This window comes from Medicago sativa, chromosome 4, assembly GCF_051527215.1.
Source record: "Medicago sativa cultivar Bolivia chromosome 4, Bolivia_mono, whole genome shotgun sequence".
In the NCBI taxonomy this organism is placed as follows: Eukaryota; Viridiplantae; Streptophyta; class Magnoliopsida; order Fabales; family Fabaceae; genus Medicago; species Medicago sativa.
The window spans coordinates 75,560,847-75,577,340 of record NC_140752.1 but is presented as its reverse complement, the minus strand read 5'-3'; the positions used below and the strand labels follow the sequence as shown (position 1 = coordinate 75,577,340).

Below are 16,494 nucleotides of genomic sequence, written 5' to 3'. Positions count from 1 at the left end.
TCCTTATTTGTACATGGAATTTAATATTATTTTTGTGGGTAGAAAGTACATAGAATTTATTTTGAATTATAATAAATTAATTTTGTTAAATGAGATTGCAATGTATTTTTCTTAGTTTAGTCGGAGGTTTTAAGTTCAAATTCAGATTCCCTAAAAATAAAAGTTCAAATTTAGATAATGGAATGTATGTTAAATTTACACAAAAAAAAAAGATTTTGTAAAATTTTAACATTACATCCAATCAAATCACAATATAGTGTTACTATTATAAATTAGCTCCACTAATATATAAATAACATGATTAAAAAAATAAATTTAATTAGCATTTGAATGCATGTATAAAAAAAAAGTGCATTGTCAATGTATATTAATTAAATTAACAATTTATATTTCAGGATTTAATTTGTATATAATAATAATTTAAATTTTTTACACATGTATCCAATTAAATTATCTATGATGCCACATTTTTAGGTAAGTTCTTAAAATATATCTAAAAAAATTTATACTCATTTACAATGTTAGTGCATGAAAATTAATGTATATATTTAATTAAAGATAGTTTGTTTTAAAATTGTGATTAACTCTATAATCAAAATCAGTTTTACAAAAAAAAAAAAAAACTCAAATATTAAATTCAATTATGTCTTTCTAAAACTTCTTTGGTCTAATCGAAGAAGCACTCAACCTCATTTAAATATTGAGTTGTTATGCCTGAAATTGCAGGGATGGGAAGCATCCACGCACAAATTATTCAATTGTTTACTGAAAATGATTTATTCTGGTGGAATTAATTCTATCTTGGAACCTTTCTCCTCATTTTGGGAGAAAAAGAAGGAAATAACTCCAATAAGTCTGCTTTTTTCCCCAAAAAGAAAATTCAATAAGTGGACCAAAAGAAAATGTTTGGTAAAAAAAAGTATATATTTATGCTAATTTCACCCCATTATCCTAGTTACACCTATCACACAATCTAATTAACAAAAATTCTTAAAATCTTGTTCTCTACTTTTCTCCACTCCTATCTTACCCATGCTACGCCTACAATTGTGAGGAAAGTTCATCAAAGGTTGAATATTTTTTTGAGAGGATCAAAGGTTGAAGATATTTGTAAAATCTTTAATTAGTCTTCCATTGTTTAGATGAGTGATCTTTTTATTTTTTTTTTTGGTGTTTTTTCTACGTCGGAGACTCAAAGTGAATTGAGATTGTGTGCGTTAATTTTCTTTAACATGTACCTAAATTCAATAAGTGTATTGTCTTGTTTGTAAATTCAAAATGTTACATGAACTCACATCATATTATTTCACATAAATATAAGTAAGTTTGCAAATTAAATTCACGTATACTTTAATTTAACGTTCTTATGTGAAATTTTCACCTAAAAAAAGTCATGCTAACATGTGCCTCGGGGTTCGTAATTGGTTGAGTGTTCATACAATGTATCCTTCAACCATACTGGAGCATTTTCTACAGTTTAGTACGTCTTCAGGACATGCAAAATTGTGGTGCTCTTTCATGTTTTTGATATGGTCTGCGAGTTCTTGGGTTATCTGAAAGGAAATAAATGATAGACTTTTCCGAGGCAAAGAGAATCCCCTTTTCAGCTTTTGGAGAGCATTAAACTTCTTCCCTTTTAGTGGCATTAGGTAAAGTTTGTTGTGTTCCCTTATCAGTTTCATGATTGGTGTCAGAACCCTTTGTTATGTTCGGGTGCCAGTTAACTGTTGTTATTTTAGTTGAATCTTTGCTGTAAATTTTTGTCTATCATTTCTGACATACCTTGTGGGGGATAGTCTGTTGATATTAATATATTGAGTAAATAGGCAATTACCCCCCCCCCCCCCCCCCCCCCCCCCCCCGAAACTAACAAAACTTTAATTACCCCCTTGAAATTTCACAACGTTAATCAATTTATCCCCTCCGTCAAATTCTTCTGTTAGTCAACATGACATTTTGCAAATACCCCCCCGAAGTTTTGCACTTATGTTCAAAATCCCCCCTGAACTTGAAAATTTATATTTTTTTTTCTTATTCTTAAAAGTGACTGCATTATCACTGAATTATGGAGCATATTAGCTAAGTTTTGACGGTATACAACCATGTATTATAGAAAGTAGAACAATCACAACTTCCTAAGGTTGTTCTAGTATTAAATTGTAGGCTACAATTGTGCTTTGCTACATTGGAAGGTGGTAGAAGAATGGGAATCCATATGCAAGATCAACAAATTCTGCAGTGAACCTAATAAAATTTTGAACATATTGTAAAATTTGAGATCTTTACATGTGTTGTATTTTTCTTAAAGTTTGTGTACAGAACGGAATTGGCATTAGTTGAGGAAATTGCTATGGATTTGCTAAACAAGATCAATCAAGTATATGTTGGTGACCTAGATCAACAGATGGGTAAGTATGAGGAATCCATCTGCAAGATCAACGAATCCATCTGCATTATCAACAAAGATGGATTCCCATTCTTCTACCACCTTCCAATGTACCAAAGCACAATTGTAGCCTACAATTTAATACTAGAACAATCTTAAGAAGTTGTGATTGTTCTACTTTCTATAAGATATGGTTGTATACCGTCAAAACGTAGCTAATATGCTATCTAATTCAGTGATAATGTAGTCACTTTTAAGAATAAGATAAAAAATTGTAAATTTTCAAGTTCAGGGGAGATTTTGCACATAAATGCAAAATTTCAGGGGGTATTTCAAAACGTCATGTTAACTAATAGAAGAATTTGACGGGGGAGGTAAATTGATTAACGTTGTGCAATTTCATGGGGTAATTGAAGTTTTGTTAATTTCGGGGGTAATTGACGAAACTTACCATTTCGGAGGGGTAATTGCCTATTTACTCTTAATATATTTCATTTTGATTTGTTGAAAGAAAAAAAATTAGTTAGTGAAATGACAAAGGAAATTATTAAACTGAGAAATATATTGTTGACACCGAAGAATCATTACGTGGAGTTTAACTGCTATAGGTTTAAAATGTGCGACAAACATTATGTTCCAAGAGGTAGCAAAACTAAAATGTAGCATCTAATTACCATGATGAAACATGGTAACTGTGTGTATATAGAGAAGTGCATGATTCTAAATTCTAATGAGCTGGGGACTTATTTTAGACACGCCGAGATGTCAATGTCATCACACTTGAGAGTACGTTTCATTGTCTTGGATTGGAATTATCTAGATTGGGGTGTAATTTTTGCGACATTCGCCTAGGTACAATATTTACTTGAATATATGATGATAACTTTGTATGAACACCAGAGATGACTACAGCTGTTTAGAGAATAGACATGTGCAATAATGTTGATGTTATTGTTAACGATAAATACATTGTCTTGATGGATGCAATTCAACATGTTTTTCCAAGGACAATAAATTTATTTTGTTTGTTTCATGTATGCAAGAATGTAAAAGCCAAGGGCAAGACCAAGGAGACATAAGAAATGATCATGCAAGCAATCGATTTTCAGATGAGGTTGAGTATGATCCACAATTGGATGCGTTTCATGGATTTTATCTGATTTTGCTTTTATTTTAACGATTATGCACACGAGGGATTTAGATTTAACAGTGTTATATCGTGGATGCGTTGTTGGTCGTCCTATCATAAATTAAGAGTGGAGATTGAAGACCGTGTTAAATAGTCAAATCAACACCGGATAAATTTGAAGGCATTTTATTTACAAAAACACCGTCCCTTCTAAAACACAACATATTTTGGCGAGTGTCATTTTTTGTTAAAAGTGTTCAAGATATGAAAGTTACTTTTGACATGACCACTAGACAGAGTACAAGTTTAAGGTGTTTGCAAACCGCACATGTTCATGATTTTCTTCTAGCTATCCCTATTGATGGGTTAGGTCAGCATATGTCACCAGTAGAGTATCATAATATGCTTAGATATCGTCTTATGATTTCACTATTTTCTATTGACGAGGTGTGTCCTGTTTATCGTAAGGCGTGCATGGATACTTTTGAAGAGCATGCAGTTCATTATAAGGAGTTTCTTGGCTTTAAGTACACACATGACTTTGTTATGGATGTAATTTTTGATATATTTAGGTGGGTGTGAGTATTAGTGAAGAAGAAGGCGCATGCGAACTTCCTCACTGACCCACTAGATAGAAGATCTATACTTAGCCATGTAGATGTTATGGTTTACTGATGGGTAGGAGGTAAACATGCATGTGTGGATTTGACTAGAGTTTCGTTACACGTGGGATTATGGGTCGGGGCTTTTACGGTAGGGCAGACAACCCTAAAAGATGCACCAAGAAAAGTGGTAAAACATGAGAAAACATGTTCTGACAATCAACATGTTTTTATACCATTTGATTTTGACACTTTTGGCTTCCTAGCACCATAGATTGTTGACCTTCTTCATAGAGTTCAAAGGGTCATGCACAACAATGTCATGTCTTCTGCGTTCATTAATGTTGTGTTTACGAGGATTGCTTTTGTCATCCAAAAGGCCTAATGGTGTAGTTTGTAGTCTGTTTGCCTTCTATTCATATGTAATTAATCATTGATATATATTAAATAAAGTCTTGTCAACCAAAAGAAAAATTGAACCATTGAATCATAAATCTACGACTGAGATCAACTACTACATGGAATTGCGTGAAACCACTACAACAGGTGATCCATACCCGCGCATGAGTAGTGGTTTATTATTCTTCAAAAGAAAGAATTGCTAAAGCATGAACAGCCAAGCGACGCACTTAGGGTATCCATCGACAAATAAGTATGATATATTTTCTATTAATCAATTTAAAATTCAATTTTTTTTCCTGATACTAATTATGTAATAAATTTAGGGATATGTTTATTAAAATTTACTTTTAATTTAGGGATATGTTTATTAAAATTTACTTTTTTTTGCTAATATGTTTCAAATAAAAAGTTGTTTTGAGTAGTTTTTCATAGAAGAAATTTTTTCATCGTTGATTTTCTTAAAAGTAATTTTCATGATTAATATGTTTTTGGTCCTTATAAATATACCAACTTTTCGTTTTATTCATTCTAAAAATTTTCTTTTACTTTTAGTCCTCCAAAATTATCCTATCACAACTTTTCCTTCCTACTTTTAAGTCAACTCATTTTTTTTAAGGATACTTTTAAGTCAACTCATGTGTAGCACCTTTTTATTTTTCAATGAAATTTTACAAAAGTGTGTATAATATTATAACAATCTCACATAAAAAAATTATATTTTCTTTAACAAACCATGAATTAAATATAAATTTTTAAGCATAAAACACATAAAAAAAATTATATTTAATTTATGTTTTGGTAAAAAATAAATTAGAAAGATTCTTATAATATTGTAAATTCTTAAAAAAAAATTCAGTAAAACATACGAAGGTTACACATGAGTTTACTTAAAAGTATTAAACAATAAAGATGATGAAAAACGTTTGATAGACTAAAAGTCGAAGAAGTTTTTTATTTTTATAGGAATTAAAACAAAAAAGTTTATATATTTATAGGAAGAAAAACATATTTAACCGAAATTTTTATTACGGTAAGCAAACACAAAATAATTTCTATTTTTGAATCTATAAAAAATTATAAATTAATGACAGAAAAATTCTTTTATTTTTTAAAAATAATCGGTAACATTTGCTTCAAATGATTTAAACGAATTATTTTATTTTTGTAATAAATTTACTTAAAAAATTTAAATATAACCTTTTAAAAAATAAAAAAAATAATTGCAGATCATAAAACGAAAAAGGGATAACAAAGTGATGATGAAGATTGAGTGGCAGTTATCTGAGTAGTTACTAGTTAGCTCCAGTTTTTTTGGCTGCTATTACCAGCTTAGTTCCCTTCACTGAAAATGGTTGCTCTGTTTTCTGTGCCATTGCCCATATTCAAGGTCGTTGCTGAAACTGATGCTGACTCATTCCCTTCCTTTCTTCCTAAAGACGTCAACAGAATCAAAGACCCTTTCGCTCGAACTCTCGCTACACGGATTCAAAGACTTCCCGTTTCCGTAAGTAAAACCTTTTCTTATCGATAATTTAATATAATATCATGTTCCTTTCTTATATTATATGCACCTGTTATATTGTATTATACTCTTGGCTGGTTTTAGACTTTAGTGGACCGGTAAATACGTAGCACAGACACTTCAGATTGAAGATGTATCTGGTGTTCGACACATGTAAGTGTGTGACACCAATACGACATCCACACATATATAATTATATTCAAAGGTTTGAGGAAATGCATACGAATTTCTAAGTGTTTTTGTGGTAATGTAATGTCAATTTAACCTTTATTATGCAAGTCATCTCATGCATCAGAAAGGTTTCATAATGAAATTGAACCAGGTTACTCTGAATTACGTGGAAAGGGATGAGAAACTTTAATCAAATGATATTAGTTGTAATAATTGTTTATAATAGGATAATAGGATAGGATGGAAACTATGGAGTCTATTCCTTTTCATTTCATTTAGTATTTCTATTTTTCTTCCTCATATTTTGGGAGTCGCGCATTGGATAAGAGATGACCTGAACATGTGTTTATAAGTGGGGGCAATCCTCACCTTGCAAGTCGGTTTTGTAAAAATGAGTTAAGCCAAATATAAAAAACCTAATGGATATAACTAACACATTGTTTATTGATTTAGGCCGGTCTAAGGTTAAGGCCATCGAAGCCCTTGCTTAGGTCTCTAGCCTTACTCACACCACCTCCTATGTAGCGCGTCAATTTTATGATTTCACATCCATTTTGACACATACCAAATATTATACATATGATTGCTTATGAATCCCTTCCCATCATTTTTTCACTGTAAGACTTCTTCTAGCTTTAGGTCTCATCTTACTTAAGGTCTTCTTTGGACTAATCATCCCACTATTGCTTAATTTTTGATTAAGGTCACTCAACAGTACTTGTGTAAGGAGATATACAGATAGCTTGGTGACTGGGGTGGGGGAGTTAAAGAGTTGATTGACAAGGAGGTGGAGAGTTCGATCCCCACTCCCAGCATAATACTAACATTGCCCGTTTAAAAAAAAAAAAAATCAATACTTTGCGTGTATTCACATTGTAATTCTTGTTTGATTTCTCATAAAATATTGAAAAGTTACATATTTGCATATAATTCAAACAGGTTAAGTTCTCTGAAAATCCTATCATGAGTAGTTGTGTGAAGCCACTGGTGCAGAACAAGGAAAATCCAATTGTCCTTTTACATGGTTTTGACAGGTGCTAAAAAAATATGCAGGAGACAGAATTGGTTTGTACATTTTATTTCTGAAGTTACCCTTGGATTTCACTCCTCCTTATTGTTCAGCTCATGTTTGGAATGGAGATACACATATCCATTGCTTGAGGAAGCTGGTATTGAGACATGGGCCATTGACATTCTTGGTTGGGGTTTCTCTGATTTAGGTTTGCTTCACTACTTTTCCTATGTTATGTTCATACCTTTCTCTCTTCATTTTAGTCATGTTTTCTTCTCTCTTATATACATCAGAGAAACTTCCTTCCTGCGATGTTGTATCAAAGCGCGAACACTTTTACCAGGTACATGTATGCTAATTAATGAGTTTTCAGTTTTGTAATGAAACCTTGATAGCTTTGTTGCTGGAGTGGCCATTTGAAAGTTGTATATAAATTATAATTCTTAAATACTTTATAATTTTTATCATTTGCTATCATATTGTGTGATTCGGAGTAAGAAATCAGATATGTTAGGCTATCTTCTAAAGAAATGGTTGCCTTCACAAATTAATGAATTTCTTTCCGCACCTATTTATTTTACTTCCACTTGTTTCGCTCTGTGTTGAGGGTGAATTGGTTTATCTACCAGTTTTGGAAATCCTACATTAAAAAGCCGATGATATTGGTTGGTCCAAGCCTTGGTTCTGCTGTTGCCATCGACTTTGCAATCAATTATCCAGAAGCTGTATGTGCTATCAAATAATTTAATTTTTGAATATATTTACAGTGCCCAACTTTTGAAGTTTTTTTTAATAAAAGATAGTTTTATCAAGTGACTATGCCATGATCTGGTCATTTTTCAGGTGGAAAAGCTTGTTTTGATTGATGCTAGTGTATATACAGAAGGGACAGGAAACCTAGCAACTTTACCTAGAGCGGCAGCTTATGCTGGGGTGAGTATTTCTCCTACTTAAAAAGCCTTTAGCCCTCAGCCACACATCACTGTCAATTATCTAGAAAGCTATTGTTAGGTCGTAAAGAGAGTATAAGACACGGGAGAGATCTTCACGTAGAATCTTAAGGCATTGAGAGTACGGGTCGTCTAACTTATATGTTTCTCAATACTCACATTTTCATCCAATGTCGGACTTCTAACTAACACTTGATGGTTGACAGTCTTAATAGTTTCTCCCTCAAGTGTGAGTCAATCCACTCATCACATATGTTCCCCCACTCTTAACAGTTTCTACATCGACGCAGAACATCAAAAACCCACGTCACCTAACCACCATATAGTTCATAAAACTTTCGATACAAGGAGTCGACCACCTTTAGCCCAAACGCCTGTGATACCACTGTTGGGTCACGATGGGGGCCTAAAACACGGGTGAGATCTCCACATTAGGCTAAAGGCAACCACGCAAGTGGTTTGGACAACAAATCTTCAATCCAAAACATGAAGGCATTGGTTATATTAATCGCTTCACTGTTGCTCAAAATTCACATTTTTATCCTATATATTGGATTTTTAACTCACAATTGATAGTCTAACAGTTATATCATAATATTTCCCTATATCAATGTTCCCTAGCTGGAGCTAGATAATTCATATTTATGTGTAATTATCTAGAATATTATTTCATAATCTATCTTTGTAAAATGTTTAATAGTTTAACTTCCCCTACTAAATTGAAATTTAATTTAATCATTTTTTTGGGTCTGCCCTCTCCATGATACCTTTAAGCAACTACATTCTCAATTTGCCATATTTTAGAAATCACATCTGTTTCTTTGACATCAGTTAGTCTTGCTCCTGCCAATCATACAAACCAAAAGTACATAATGAATTTATCTTGGATGGCTCATAACCTCTTGGAGTTAGCAATTGCTTACTGGTTTCTAGCTCATACCATTTACATGTGATGTGAGCTACACTCAAGCAGTAATTTGCAAGGTTTTGATGTCTCCTTGATTCAAATTTCAAGCTGCTCTTTCAATTTTTACCATTTAAAGCTTCAAAATGTTGGGTTTTATGACTTTGGCGAAGTTTGAGAGCTTCTGTGCATTATTTCTTAACAATAAATAACCACGTGTACTTTTCTAGTGATGTCTATCCTCCTAGGCTATGTATCATTCCAACCAACTCTTCTGTGTCAGTCTTCTCAGCAGTTTTGTTGAGTTATTTACAGTAGTACAGCTAGTGCTTATCTGTTGTATGCCGCTTCTCTGACATCCTTAGTTGTCTTTCCAACTATGGGCTATGGATACCACATTGTATTTAGGGTAATTTTGTTCAGAATTCAAGGGGAAGTATCAAAATATTAGGGTTGTTTTTAAGAACTTTGGAAAGTTGTCCTTGTTGGATGAGCATTTGATAGAAGTACTACACTGTACTTGACCTGATTTTTGTATAAGTAGGTGCCGGTGCTTGGCGTTATTATACTTGTCATTTCAATCTTACATTATTGATTTCCTTTTCTGTTTCCAGTCCTTTTCACATTATTGCAATAATCTTATTCAATAATGTTTGATTAACCTCTTCACTAGAATTTTTACTTTCATGGGGAGAGATAAGTATGAGAGGATGAGGATTTTTAATGTTTTGAATCATTCAAGTGACGCTCACCACTGGCTCTGTTTTAAATCAGGTATATTTATTAAAGAGCGTCCCGTTACGTGTATATGCAAACTATTTGTCCTTCACCAACATATCTTTCAGTACTAGCCTTGATTGGACAAATGTAAGTTGCTTGATCCAATTTTTTTCATTGTTTTAGAGGATATGATATCTATATTTTGAATATATTTTCTAGCTCATAACAAACCATTTGGGAAATGCACACTTTGAAGCATTGTATGCTTGTCTATGACAGCCAAGAATCCAAAAATCCTATTTTGTCATAACAAGTGTTAGGATTATGAGATGTAGTTTATTTTTATTGTCTATAATAGCTATTTAGATTGCATCCTTCCTAAGCATCTAATCTCTTACCAAGGATATCAACCATAGCACCTTCATATCATATTAATTCACATTTGCATACTTTGTCATCGTTATGTGTTGCAGAACAAAGTTAGATAACATGATTTTCATATATAATCTTATATAGATTGGCCGCTTGCATTGTTTATTGCCATGGTGGGAGGATGCCGCGGTTAATTTTATGATCAGTGGTGGCTACAATGTTGCTTCGCAGATAAAAATGGTATTTCTGGCATTACAAATTTATGATGTTACTTCTGTTATATTCTATTTTTGTTAGAAAACACAATGGATACTCGAAAGAATCGTCAGCTTAGTGGTACAGCTAATTCATAGTTTCATATACTTATTAAAAAGATTTGGCTTTCAAATTTGTTTAACAGGTAAAGCAGAAAACACTCATAATTTGGGGGGAGAATGACCGCATAATCAGCAATAAGCTTGCAGTGGTTAGTTACTATACAACACTCTTCTATATTATATGAAAATAATGATCTTGGCATATAAATTGTCTTATGAATACTAATGTTGCATCTAACTTTTCATTTTTTACTCTTTTAGCAACTGCACTGTGAATTACCTGATGCAATTATACGCCAAATACCCGATTGCGGTCACCTTCCTCATGTTGAAAGACCGGATTCTGTTGTGAAACTCATTAAGGAATTTGTTCAGAAGGATACAAAGACAGTAAATCAATATGTTTCATCATTATGAATGTTGAATACCCTTTTGCCATTCTGACAGAGAAATGACAGAATGTTTGGTGTTTTTCCAAAAATGGAACCAGTAGTGATGGAGCTTTGAATGGTTATCAATTCAGTGGGGCTGCTGGTCACTAGTGGAATCATTGAGTTATGGAGTACAGTACTTTTTTTTTATTAAAAAAAAAATTAATTAATTTATAAATTTAATTTTAAAAAAATTGTAAAACATTTCACATCATATTTTATAAATCCATATACTTGAATGGACATTCACAACCTTAATTTTAATTGATTTTAATAAAGAACATAGAATGCTCTCCTTTTATTTTTAGTACACTGAGGCTAATAAAAATATACTGTTAATAGTTCAATGTCTAAGTGGAGTTATAGAGGTAGATAGCCTAATAAAGTTAGCTAAGTGGCTAATCCGTTGTCATTTATCCATAATCCATAATTTTTTATACACAGAATGAAAGTGGTTAATTTGTTAGGGGGAGAGATTTGTTAGTAGTAGAGATCAAGTTCTGATTTCTGAACCTCTTACATGGTACTCATTGATGTCACAATTTATACCATTAAACCACTCCTTTTAGAATAAAAGCAGTTAATCATTGATAATGTTTGTGACGTTGTCTATATGATTACTGGTTATTGATGGTATTAAAAAATACAAATCGCTGCAAGACATGCTTATCTCTGCCTTTTCTTATAAATAATTACATCATCAAATAGGTTGGAAATTCAAAGGAATCTTTGTACGCATAAGCATGTATCAATCTCCATTTAGTGGAAGAATCATGCACACGGAAATAGTACTTAGCTAGTACTCCCTCCGTACCGGAATATCTGACCCATTTTCTAAAAAAAAGTGTCCCAAAATAACTGAGTCATTTCAATTTTTAATACAACTTTCATCATTCCCAATACAATATAACTCTAATTAATACTACTTTCACCATTTCCAATACAATATATGTCACTTTCCCCTTTATTTATACATTTTTCTTAATCTGTGTGAAAAACTAAACTGGCTCAGATAAAACGGGACGGAGGGAGTATTTCTTTTTATCTTTTGAATTAGAAAAACCAAATAAGGTGGTTCAAATTTCTCTAATTACAGTGTAAACTTTCTGGACAAGTATTTCTTTTACGTAACCAATTTCCTTTTATGTAGACAAAGACACGTACACGTTAAATTATCGTTATTCATTTTATTAAGAATAAACATCTATCCTTATTTCGATTTTGTTTTCAATTACAAAAAATTGCTGGTGAAAAGTATTACTAGTATTATTTAAGATTTGTCGGCTATGCATGTCATGATGTAGTAGTTGAGCACAAACACAAATAAATAAAGTTTAGACACACCCACGTAAATGAGAAAAATAATCGAAAAAGAATTTAGTCACTTTAAATAATTATTTTCTCTTTTAATTTTTTTTTATTTATGAGTATGTGTTTAAACCTTTTTTATTTGGGTTTCCTAAAAAAAAACCTTTTTTATTTGTGTTTGTGACTAAGTAAACATTTCTCTCGATGATGTGAACAAAATTATTTTAAGTCGTTATTGACTTTTTGGCAATTGCGTCCAATAGAAAAATTTATTCCACGGCATGAAAGAAATGCCAAAACCGAAAGAGAGATGGCACAAAATTCACAATGCTCTCATCTTCTATGGTTTGGTTGATACAGAGACCTTTGAACAACCTATACTACTTTTCGTGTTACCAAAGAAACTTATATAAAATTAATTCACTAAATATAATAATTGAATATATAAAAATTAATTGTATAGTAGAAAGATTATCAGAGTTGTACATAAATCATTGCTCAACAGGTAAAATCGTCGAAATTACTATGTCGGACGTCATGATCGGGATCAAACCTCGACCCCTCTATTTATATATGTCAATATCAATAGTTATTTGATATTTTATCTATCTAAAAAAGATTCTCACGATTCACAACTCCAGTTTTTCTATAAAAAGTAAAATAAAAAGCACAATTTTTTTTTTAAAGGCAAGATAAGATGTTCAATACATGAAAAATAAAAATAAAAAACTATCTTAATATATTTACTTAATCATATATCTGACTCCAAAACCTTAGAGTAATGTCTTAAAAAAATGAAACCTTAAAAGTAAAGGATATACCATAAATTGCATTCACGTAGTTTTAGTTAGCCCAATTTTACCTGGTGTAGGTAGAGTGAGTTAATATTCAAATCGGATTTCACAAAGGACTGAATTTAAATTTTACTTCGATGTAAGCCCATCGTCGGTGGATGATGTGTAAGTACTTTATCATCCTTAAACCCTGGGGCTTTATGCCTCGGTGAGTTCAAACCTAACTTGCCTAAACTTTTATATATATATATATATATAATAACCCATTTTTTAATTATTTTGAGATTACATCATTCATCATTTTCTATCATTCATCTTTGAATTTGCTAGGAATGTCAAAGGCAAATCAAAGATGAAGCCGGCTAGCATGAGATTGAACCATAGTAAACTAGATTATAAATGGGATAGCTGGCCTCTATACAAATTAATTTAAAAATAGTTCCAGTCACAATCTTAGATATATAAATGAGAAGAGGCTAAAACGAAACCAATGAAGTTCTACTTCTACTTCTACCCCATTATATCATAATCAAAATATAACGCCACGAAACAAAAAACCAAATTCCCTACTTAATTTTTCAACTTAAAGGAAGAAAACAAAATTGGGTTTTGATTGTAGATGATTCTCATAAGTAAAATTACATGATAACCATCTTTTTTGTTGTGCAAAATCTCATCCACACATCAAAGCCCCTAAAATTTTCCTAATTCACTAGTAGTAGCATTGTACCTTAGTTTAGACCTTGAAGGCTAAACACATGGTAATAACAAGGGACAAAAGCAATATGGTGTTGGTGTTTTTCATACAAGACTCTCCAGCTGCAGAGTTGCCATCAATTGTAGATGATGGACTTATTCCAAACACAGTAGGACTACCAGCAGTTGATCCGGTGCCTGTGCCTGTGCCTGTGCCTGTTCCAGTTCCGGTTCCGGTTCCGGTTCCGGTGCCCGGAGTTGAACCCGGTGAACCAGTTGATGGAGTTCCTGCATTGCTGCACGAAAGCCAAGATAAAAAGATCAACATAGATCTTGAAAAAAATATAAGATGCACAATTAATACATTTCATTGTTACATAGTAGATTAAGATCATTAATACAATTCCACGCAATAATTTAGTTAGATTAAGATTAGTCGGTTTAGATATCAATGCTGGTTTTGATTTTTGAAAAAAACTGAAATGCCAACCTTGAATTCTAAACCGCCCAATCTCGATTTTGCAATTACCAATGCGTGGAATTGCTGACTGCAAGCAATCCAAATCCGAGCATAGACATCGAAAATATCGAAATCATGCCAGCTATTATTTCAAGAGAAAAGAGGATTTTGGCTAATGTGCAAAGCAAACTAGTAGTTCCATAACAACATTTGACAGTATTGAAATATTAAAAAATAAATAAAAAATGCTAGCATTGCATTTTTAGATGTACTAATTGAAAATTGATATCACACAAAAAAAAATTCCATGATGTTAAACCAATCAATACCTCCAAATCTAATCACACAATGAAAACTTGTTAACTTAAAATACAATTTTCAGGAATTGAAAAATCTGGTGAAATCACCTTTGGATCCATACATGGAAAAAGGACTGAATAAAGTGAAAATTCCAACAGCTAACCATAAAATGCTTATCAGAAATAGGAATTTTCCACAACATTCCCACTTCACACTCAACAGAAAAAACATAACATTAAAATAAAATTTCAGAACAAGATCATTATGAAAAAAACATACCCTGGACTTGAAGGGTAAACACATCCAGATGCTGCAGCTGTAGAAAACAAAACAAAACAAACAAAAATTACAGAAAATAGAGGAAAATCGGTAAGAGTAAAATCCAACAAAAATATGCCTAAAATGTTTGATAAACATCTATGAAGCATGGACGGACACTCCTCGGATTAGAGGTGTTCCGGTGTCGAACACACGTCGCGTGGCACCGACGCATATAATTACATTGAATCGTGTGATTTTCTCAAATTATTATTGGTGTCAGTGTCCGTATCGTGACTGGTGTCCTTGTTGTATCCATACTTCATAGGTAAATATACATAATAAAGAGTACTTACTTGGTGGTGTTTGAATAGGTGCTGCAGCTCCAGCAAAATCACAACTACCTTGAACATTACCCTTTCTCTGGTAATAGCTATTAACAGCATAGTTACAGTGATCTTTCACAGTGTTGGGTTGAAAACAAGGTCCATTTTGAAGAATAGGGCTACAATCAGCTCCAGCTCCACAAGCATAATCAATTGCCTTCTGAAGGAGTTGACTAGATACACCATCTTTGCATACACAATATAAAGCACCTATTCAACAAAAATAATTTGTCAAAACATAGTTAAATTCACACCAAAATTTCACCTTTTTCATAGAATAATACTAGTAATAAGATGCATGCAATTATTTTTCCCCTGTTTCTTAAAAAACAAAAAAAAGGTGAAAATAATATTTCATACAATGGATTAAAAGAACAACAAAGATCATAGGAACCAACATCAGAGAAAATAAAAAAGGACGAGTAAAAATAAAATAAAAATTGTAAGAAAAAATAAATAAAAATGTTGAAACTTGAAACACAAACAAAAATTTAGTATTTGTGCTTACTTGAGTGACCAGTGAGGGACAGGAAAAGCAGAAAATAGAGCAGAAAAGCCATGGCAAGAGAAAGTGATTTTGAAGTGAATGAGATGTTTGAGGCAGAGTGAAAGAAAAAGAGATGAATTGATGATGAAGAGAACAAGCGTTTTTTTTCCTTCCCAAACTCGCTTATGGCTTTTGACGTTCTTCTCTCTAGTAGTCTTGACATAAGAGTGCGATCAAATTTAAGTAAATCTTTTTCCAAAATAAAAACTTCAGTAAAATACAATAATCATCTTGAAAGCGAAATATATAAAGGCTTAAATAATATAATCATCTTGAAAGGGACAAATAAAATGAAATAAATAAGGGCATGTCGGTGGAAAAGAATAACAAATGTTGTATTGATATTGTAAAAGTGATAAATAATCTGAGAAAAAATGATTTCATCTATTCTACTTTATATGTCATTGTAAAAAATGCATATGTATTAAGAAATGTATATAAAAAGAGTAATTGACATGTCATTTTGCTCTGGCCTTATCTTAAAAAAAAAAGATTAATTGTGATTTATTTTATAAAAATATCTTTCATTAATGGTATGAAAAACATAAATTAAAATAATTAAAAAAAGATAAAGTAATAAATAGTAAGGGCATAATAGAAAAATAAGCATCAATGATCATTGATATTGTAAAGTGACATATAATTTGGAATGAATGAAGTACTCCCTCCGTTTCAAAATGAGTGTCGCTTTAGCCAAAAAAATTTGTTTCAAAATGAGTGTCGCTTTCAGTTTCCAATGCAATAATAACTTTTTCTTTTCAATTGTACCCTCCAATTAATACTCTGCACACTACTTCCAAAGTATTACTTTTAAAACTAACCAATAG

The 16,494-nt window shown here is 32.0% G+C and overlaps 2 protein-coding genes across 3 annotated transcripts; one reads left to right on the top strand and one right to left on the bottom strand.

Moving 5' to 3' along the window:
• Window positions 1-5,780: 5,780 nt before the first annotated feature.
• LOC146931937 (alpha/beta hydrolase domain-containing protein VTE7-like) lies at window positions 5,781-11,172 on the top strand. Of its 2 annotated transcripts, XM_085703510.1 has the most exons (10): window positions 5,781-6,023; window positions 7,152-7,246; window positions 7,335-7,432; window positions 7,518-7,567; window positions 7,854-7,949; window positions 8,068-8,157; window positions 9,853-9,945; window positions 10,315-10,410; window positions 10,571-10,636; window positions 10,749-11,172. In XM_085703510.1, exons 1-10 carry the CDS (start codon window positions 5,868-5,870, stop codon window positions 10,902-10,904), a joined length of 996 nt encoding a protein of 331 aa, XP_085559636.1. In that variant the 5' UTR covers window positions 5,781-5,867; the 3' UTR covers window positions 10,905-11,172. The 2 variants fall into 2 exon arrangements, with proteins under 2 accessions (XP_085559636.1, XP_085559637.1); XM_085703511.1 differs by lacking the exon at window positions 7,152-7,246 and having other exon boundaries at window positions 7,266-7,432.
• A 2,241-nt stretch (window positions 11,173-13,413) lies between these two features.
• On the bottom strand, window positions 13,414-15,836 carry LOC146931936 (Carbohydrate-binding X8 domain superfamily protein). Its single transcript, XM_085703513.1, has 4 exons — window positions 15,629-15,836; window positions 15,091-15,330; window positions 14,756-14,792; window positions 13,414-14,012 (listed from the first exon to the last, which is right to left on the bottom strand). Exons 1-4 carry the CDS (start codon window positions 15,828-15,830, stop codon window positions 13,757-13,759), a joined length of 735 nt encoding a protein of 244 aa, XP_085559639.1. The 5' UTR covers window positions 15,831-15,836; the 3' UTR covers window positions 13,414-13,756.
• Between the last annotated feature and the right edge of the window lie 658 nt (window positions 15,837-16,494).

What these genes read in the sequence shown, in the direction of transcription:
- LOC146931937 (XM_085703510.1), top strand. Translation starts at nt 5,868, where the DNA reads ATGGTTGCTCTGTTTTCTGTGCCATTGCCCATATTCAAGGTCGTTGCT. An exon ending in TTCAAAGACTTCCCGTTTCC is followed by an intron (nt 6,024 to 7,151) that starts GTAAGTAAAACC and finishes TAATTCAAACAG; the next exon opens with GTTAAGTTCTCTGAAAATCC. An exon ending in CAATCAATTATCCAGAAGCT is followed by an intron (nt 7,950 to 8,067) that starts GTATGTGCTATC and finishes GTCATTTTTCAG; the next exon opens with GTGGAAAAGCTTGTTTTGAT.
- LOC146931936 (XM_085703513.1), bottom strand. Translation starts at nt 15,830, where the DNA reads ATGTCAAGACTACTAGAGAGAAGAACGTCAAAAGCCATAAGCGAGTTT. An exon ending in GTCCCTCACTGGTCACTCAA is followed by an intron (nt 15,331 to 15,628) that starts GTAAGCACAAAT and finishes TTTGTTGAATAG; the next exon opens with GTGCTTTATATTGTGTATGC. An exon ending in GTTTACCCTTCAAGTCCAGG is followed by an intron (nt 14,013 to 14,755) that starts GTATGTTTTTTT and finishes GCTTTCGTGCAG; the next exon opens with CAATGCAGGAACTCCATCAA.